This window comes from Lactuca virosa, chromosome 2 (genome assembly GCF_052849685.1).
Source record: "Lactuca virosa cultivar CGN04683 chromosome 2, Lactuca_virosa_CGN04683_v6, whole genome shotgun sequence".
Lineage (NCBI taxonomy): Eukaryota > Viridiplantae > Streptophyta > Magnoliopsida > Asterales > Asteraceae > Lactuca > Lactuca virosa.
Genome location: NC_136427.1, coordinates 3,849,177 through 3,856,666, shown reverse-complemented (window position 1 = coordinate 3,856,666; position 7,490 = coordinate 3,849,177). Strand labels below are relative to the sequence as shown.

Here is a 7,490-nt window from a genome sequence, read left to right as displayed (position 1 = left end):
ATGGTTTTCACCCTGTGCCTAGTACGCCCAACGTACCCTCTTGTACGCTAAGCATACACACTAGGTGGCTTTGCTTCAAAATCACGCACATGAGTACGCTAAGCATACACACATGTACGCCCCGTTACTCAGCTGCCACCTTTCTCGAATAAGGGACTAAACTTGCCAAAACTTCAAACTATCACAACTTCTTCGTTATAAGTCCGTTTCCAATGAATCTCATATCCACGGAAAGGTGGCGAGAAGCCCTACGCTTCTAGCTACTCGTCGCAGCCCCGAGGCTTTCACATGCCTGGGTTGCAGCCCACGAACCCTAAATCACAGACGACCCGAAATAGGATGTTACATTTCTAAATAGTACAAATACACTTTTTATAACTCACTTATTTTATAGTTTTGATAGAAAAGTAGGAATTTATAAAAGCTGGTCAACTAGATAAATTTTATAAAACAGTCTTTTTTATAAAAATAATTTGTGTCAAAACCTATAGAACTCACCAATAATCTTTTGTTGACGTATCTTAATGTATGTATTCTCAGGTTATTTAGCAGGTCGGAAAAGTTTGCATAGAAAGCTTTTCTTTCTTTTACTATACATTTGTAAACATTGAAGCGTTAGGTGTGTGTCGTGATTTAGCAATAATCAATGTCAATGTAATTTCTATTTGGATAATAATAGAATGTTATATTTGCACTGTTCAATGTATGTTCAATAGTTGTGATCACTAATTTACGTCGCACACCTTGGCATTTCTACTTGTGTCCGAGGGTGTGACAAATTGGTTCCAGAGCTATTAGCTATAATCAACTAGTACTTCTTAGGAATATACATAGCCAGGGGTTGCTTCATGTACACTTCCTTAGAGAGATCACCATGAAGGAAATAATTTTTGACATCTAACTGGTGAATAAATAGGCATGTGTTTTGATATCACGATGCTAAGAATCGTATGTATGGTAGCAGGTTTGACAACATTGCTGAAAGTGTCATCAAAATCTAGTCCAGGAATTTGGGAGAAGACTTGAGCAACAAAACGACCTTTGTAGCCTTCGAGGTGTCCTTTGCTATCAAACTTATGATGGTAGAGCCATCGACAACCTACAATACTACCAGTTGGGGGAGGAGGAACGAGATCACATGTGTCATTAGAGGTAAGAGCAGACATCTAAAAATCCATAGCATCTTTCCAATGTGGATCACATAGGGCCAGAGCAGTGGATCGAGGAATGGGCGAGATGTCGACAGTGGCCGAGAGATTAAAAATCTGTTTTGGGCGGAGGGACCCGGTGCGAGATCGGGTGACCACAGGATGTGTAGGAGGAGGAAGGGAAGGAGGATTTTGAGTAGGCAGGGAGTAGTAGGAGGCGTCGAAGGAAAGATAGCAAGTGAATTGGGGGTGGGGTCACTAATGGAAGTGACATGAGAGGTATTGGTTTGTTGGATTATAAGGGAGTACGAGTGTCGTTAGTAAGAAAAGGTTCATAATTGAAGACAGGGGAAGTGGAGTTCAAATCCGTAAAGGGGAAGTGATCATTATAAAAGATGACATGATGATACGGGATGATACGTTGGGTGATGAGATTGAGGCAACGATGGTTGTGGTGATTAGGAGACGGTCCTAGATAGACACACGCAGAGGAGCACATATAAAGTTTATGTTGAAAGATTTGGGTAGTAGAGACAACCAAACATACGAAGGTGAATATATGTGGGAAAGGAATCGAATAGATGCTCCAATTTATCGTTAAAAGAAAGAGTGGTTGTAGGAAGAAGATTGAGAGTATGCACAACAGTCAAAAGGGCATCAACCCATAATTTGGGGGATAACAAGGCTTGAAATAGATAGGTTCGAAGAATGTTGTCAATGGTGCGAATGACACGTTTAACCTTGCCGTTTTGCTGAGACATGTAGGGACAAGAAAACATGATCTTAATGCCTTTATTGTGTAAGAAATTAAGTAACGTTTGATTATTAAATTCGCGACCATTGTCACATTGAAAAAGTTGAATTGTGGTTTTGAATTGATTTTGAGCATAAACATAAAAATTAGAGAAAACAGTAAACACATCAGATTTACCACGAAGAGGAAAAACCCACAAGAAATGAGAGATGTCATCCAAAAAGAGGACATAGTACTTAAAATGGGGAATACATTTTTTTTGCTCGTTCGATGTCTCGTAAGGGGCCTTGGAATGTGATTATTGTTTTTTTTCTAAAATTTGAGGGATCAAGGTCTTGACTTGTGGAAGTTTTTCCAATTCGAGTTAGTAATGGGGTTCTCATGAACTTTTCTCATGATGCTTGGCTTAGGGATGACATCCTTTCTTTTTCTTATAATCAAGTTTATGCTTTGGATTAAAATAAGGAGATCTCAAACAGAGATCATCGAGTTGCTTTGGGGTCATAAGTTAGTTCCCTTAGACAGAATCTGATAGGAGTGGGTGAGAAGGATTAGTGGAATGCTTTCATATCTTTGTTGTAGGGGCTTATTCTAGTTCTAAGACATGATAGGCTATGTTGGCTGCTTATGTGTCCAATGAATTCTCGGTGTCTTCATGTGCGTTCCTGGATAGTCATATGTTTATGGTAGGGGAGGGAGACAAGGTGGAACAATTCACTTCCTATTATATTGAATATTCTCTTGTGGCATATTGGTTTGGAGAACATTCCAATGAAGGAGCATTTTTCAGCTAGGGGTATTGAGGTTGTCTCCATTACTTGTTCCAACGGTTTGCGTTGTGTGAGACAGTTGCACATGTTTATGTTGAATATTCTCTTCTGGCATATAGTTTGGAGAGCATTCCATCGAAGGAGCATTTTTCAGCTAGGGATATTGAGTTTGACTCCATTACTTATTGACTACATTACTTGTTTCAGCGGCTTAGGTTGTGTGAGACGGTCGCACATGTTTTTTTTCTAGACGTCCCTCATTTATTTAGTTTTGGTTTCTGATTGTTGTTTGGTGGGGGTTGGAGCTTCTAACTCCTCTTACTCTTCGCTCTCTTATTACTTGGGTGAATGCAGTTTGGTTGATAGGTGGTCAACGAAAGACCTTTGAATTTTGATGCAATGGTCTTGACTTCGTTTTGGACGCTTTGGAGGTTTCGTGATTCTCTTACTTTTGGAATGACTATTCCTAAGAAATATGATGTTTTTGGTGATGTTGATATAGCGAGTTTTTTTTTTCTAATAGTTGTAGAAAAGTAAAGCCGAATTTAGTTACTTGGTTGCGAAACCCAACTTTAGTTTGTACTTTTTGTAATATTTTGTTTCTATTTTTGTTACTTTATATAATTTTGTCTTTCCAAAAGAAAAACATAATAGGAAAGATGAATATATAATCTGCTGTTGAGATCGAATAATTAAGTATAGTCATCAACTTAGAAACACAAAAGTGGACGGTTTGATGATGAAAAAAAAAATTCAGTCAAATCTTGATATTGAAGTGGTCGATGACGATTTTTAACAAACGCTCCATGTTTATATGTGTTTTTTGAACAAACATTTAGTTCTAGGTATGGTTTTGAACAAACATTTCCGATTTAGAAAACTTAACATGTTACACTTGTCGTTTTAAAAAAAGGGCATCATGATATTTTTTGAAAATTTTAAATAACTCACTACGTTTTGATAACAATTTTTAGATTGTGGTTGTTTTTTTTTTTTTTAACATTTTAACTAGTAGCTCATTGTAGTGACATTATAAACTATTTTTTTGAACATTTGAAGTAGTAGTTCATTGGAAAACTTAACATTTTTTAACTAGTTCGTTAAATTTACAATTAACCAAAAGTATGTTTGACCTATTAAACCTACAGTATAGGAGGTCAACATGATATTTTTTTTAATACCAAGTAATTCATTGTAGTGACGTTTTTCAATTCAATGGTGTTTTTTGGAATTTTAGAAATTTCGTTATCCAGCTATCAAATTAACCCAATTATAAATTATAGCCAACAATAATGTGTAAAATTATATAAAAGTTGCTTAATGTTTAACCGTTTTGTCCCAAATATTGTTACTGATCTGTAATTTTATTTATCATAAAAAAAATATATTAAATCGCATTCCTAATATATTATGAGTCCTCTCTCTGCTGTGTAATGTATTGTGGAAAATCATGGAACGTTTGTCATGAACGGCCGAGCGCTCCTACTTGCTGGTCGGTGCCTTTCATCATTATGGATAACGATTTTTACCCATTCTAACATCACCCATCGTTGTCTTTTTGTCGTAGAGAAGCAAACATTTAATTCTTTCACCAAATCCACCTCTGTCAAAACTTTCTTAAATTGCCTTATCCTTCACATGCCATGCCCACACGATTTTCTTGGCCCTGAAAACACCACCCGCTATCTTCCAAACTAATCTTTCATGGCAACATTCCCACCTCACAAAAACCAGCCACTATTCACCAATACAAACAATCCATCTTCTCCTTTATTCCCATTTCTCAGCAACCACCACTACCACCACCGGCATCCACCATGGCAACAAACAACCAACCAGAAAGAAGAAACTCCAACACCCAACTATTGCAGGAGCTCGAAGCTCTCAGCCAGACACTAAATAACACCAACACTTCATCTATTCCAGCCACCAAGAATCGAAGAACTAACTCTCTTGTTCTTTCTCGAACCTCCATCCCCCCGATTCTATCCACCGGGAAAAACGATCATGCTGATGATGATGATCATGACGACGGGATCAAACTCAATCCAAAGCCACGGTCGCGGAGAATGTCGTTATCTCCATGGAAGTCTCGTCCAAGTGAAGAGAACAGTCAAAAAGACCCTGTAGTTACTAAGAATCTATTTCAAGACAGTAAACAAGATTCTTCATCATCGGAAAAGAAATCCGGGCTATGGAACTGGAAGCCAATTCGGGTTCTTTCTCATATTGGGAAACAGAAGATCAGCTGCTTATTATCAGTTGAAGTCGTGACTATTCAAGGTTTGCCACCATCAATGAACGGGCTCCGGTTGTCGGTTTCTGTGAGGAAGAAAGAAACAAAAGACGGCGCAGTTCAAACAATGCCTTCAAGGGTGTCTCAAGGAGCTGCTGACTTCGAAGAGACTTTGTTTCTCAGGTGCCACGTGTACAGCATTCCAGGAGGGAGTGGAAATCCCAAGGCGAAATTCGAGCCTCGCCCTTTTGTAATCCATGCTTTTGCAGTTGATGCAGAGGAGCTTGATTTTGGAAGGCATACTGTTGACTTGAGCCAATTGATCCAGGAATCTGTAGAAAAGAATATCGAAGGAACAAGGATTCGGCAATGGGATATGAGCTTTAATCTGTCTGGAAAAGCGAAAGGAGGTGAATTAGTCATGAAACTTGGGTTTCAGATTATGGAGAAAGAAGGAGGAGCTAATATTTATAATCAAGCCGAAGGACAAAAATCGGGTAAATCCAAACTTTTCTCTCCTTCAATGGGGCGTAAACAGTCTAAATCATCTTTCAGTATTGCTAGTCCAAGAATCCAAAATCGAGCCGACACATATACACCTTCTCAGGAAGGAAGAGGTAACGACTTTCAAGGAATCGATGACCTGAATCTTGACGAACCACCTCAAGAACCAGCGGTTCCGGTGGTGGAGGTGGTGGCGGTGTCACCACCACCTCCACCGGAGGAGCCAGAGCCGAAGATGGAGGATCTCGACCTTCCAGATTTTGAAGTTGTAGACAAGGGAGTTGAGGTGTTAGATAAAGAAGGGACAGAGGGGACACAATCGGAGGATAATTCCGACAAAAGATCTGTTTCAAGTGAAGTCGTGAAGGAAATCGTGCAAGATCAAGCTCATCTAAATCGGTTATCAGAACTTGATTTAATCGCACAGCAGATTAAAGCTCTTGAATCGATGATGAAGGAGGAGAAAAACGATGATATTGATGAAGAAACCGAGTCACAAAGACTAGATGAAGACGAAGATAAAGTGACACGAGAGTTTTTCCAAATGCTAGAGAACGAAGATGGAAAAGAAGCTTTGTATGAACAGGATGCAAACACTAATTCCAGTTTTGATGGTGAAGACGAGAAGGTTTTCATACCGGATTTGGGAAAGGGATTAGGTTGTGTGATTCAAACAAGAAATGGCGGGTACTTGGTATCCATGAATCCTCTTGACAATCTGATGGGAAAGAAAGACACTCCAAAGCTAGCAATGCAGATATCAAGACCGATGGTTTTAGATTCAAAATTAACTGGAACTGAAATGTTTCAAGAAATGGCAGCCATGGGTTTCGAAGAACTAAGCTCAGAGATCTTACAATTGATGCCAATAGAGGAAGTTGAAGGTAAAACAGCCGAACAGATTGCATTCGAAGGGATTGCTTCAGCAATCATAAGTGGGAGGAACAAAGAAGGAGCAACTTCCAGTGCTGCACGTGCTATAAGTACAGTTAAATCCATGGCTACTGGTATGACAACAGGAAGAAAAGAAAGGATTTCATCGGGGATTTGGAATATGAATGAAAACCCTTTAACCGGAGACGAGATTCTCGCGTTTTCCTTACAGAAAATGGAAGAAATGGCGGTTGAAGCATTGAAAGTTCAAGCCGATATAACTGAAGGAAACGCAAACGCCCCGTTTGATATTTCTCCGAATAGTAAAGATAATAGTAGTCCGTTCAAGAACGCGATTCCCCTAGAAGATTGGATGAAAGATAACAGCGTTGTAACTTCATCCGATGAAGAAGAAACCATCACCATATCAGTTGTGATCCAACTGCGGGACCCATTAAGACAATATGAAGCGGTTGGGGGTCCACTTATCGCGTTGATTCACGCCACAACAGCTGAAGTTGAAGCAACTCAAGAAATACAAGAGAAGAAGTTTAAAGTTGCGGGTTTGAATGTTGGTGGTTTGAAACTAAGAAGTGGGGGGAAAAAGAATGACTGGGATACACAGAAGCAGAGGTTGACGGCGATCCAATGGTTGGTAGCTTACGGTCTTGGAAAGGCGGGGAAGAAAGGAAAGCGTGTGATGGTAAAAGGCCCGGACGTCTTGTGGAGCATATCCTCGCGTGTGATGGCAGATATGTGGCTTAAATCGATAAGGAATCCGGATGTGAAGTTCACAACATAAAGAAAAATTTTCTAAGTTTTCAGATGAATATACATGTTATTAATAAGTTTTTCCAGACTTCTTATACTAGTTTGAGTGTCTTCTGTATTGTAACTATAAGTAGCTTTGTTAAGATTTTTTTATGTTCTTTGTTTATTCGTTTACCCGATTATCCATTTATTGAAATTGAAAGTATTTTAATGTGCAACCAAGAACCACCCCTAATCCCAAAAACCTTTTCTCTTGGTTTTAAGCTAAACACGGTATAAACTCTTTTGTCATCTTCTAGTAAACAACATCTCTTTGATGAATTTTGTCGCTCCAAACTAAATAAAAAAAATGTTAAATGTGGAAAAGCCCTATTGATTAGGGTATTATTCAGTGTTAGGTTCAAATTTGATTTAACATCGATTGTGTGGACGTG

At 38.9% G+C, this 7,490-nt stretch overlaps 1 protein-coding gene across 1 annotated transcript; it reads left to right on the top strand.

The window, feature by feature from the left end:
• The first annotated feature begins 4,294 nt into the window (after positions 1–4,294).
• Positions 4,295–7,222, top strand: PMI1 (plastid movement impaired1). The gene has a single exon (XM_079077682.1). It carries the CDS (start codon positions 4,490–4,492, stop codon positions 7,085–7,087), a length of 2,598 nt encoding a protein of 865 aa, XP_078933808.1. The 5' UTR covers positions 4,295–4,489; the 3' UTR covers positions 7,088–7,222.
• Positions 7,223–7,490: the final 268 nt, after the last annotated feature.

What these genes read in the sequence shown, in the direction of transcription:
- PMI1 (XM_079077682.1), top strand. Translation starts at nt 4,490, where the DNA reads ATGGCAACAAACAACCAACCAGAAAGAAGAAACTCCAACACCCAACTA.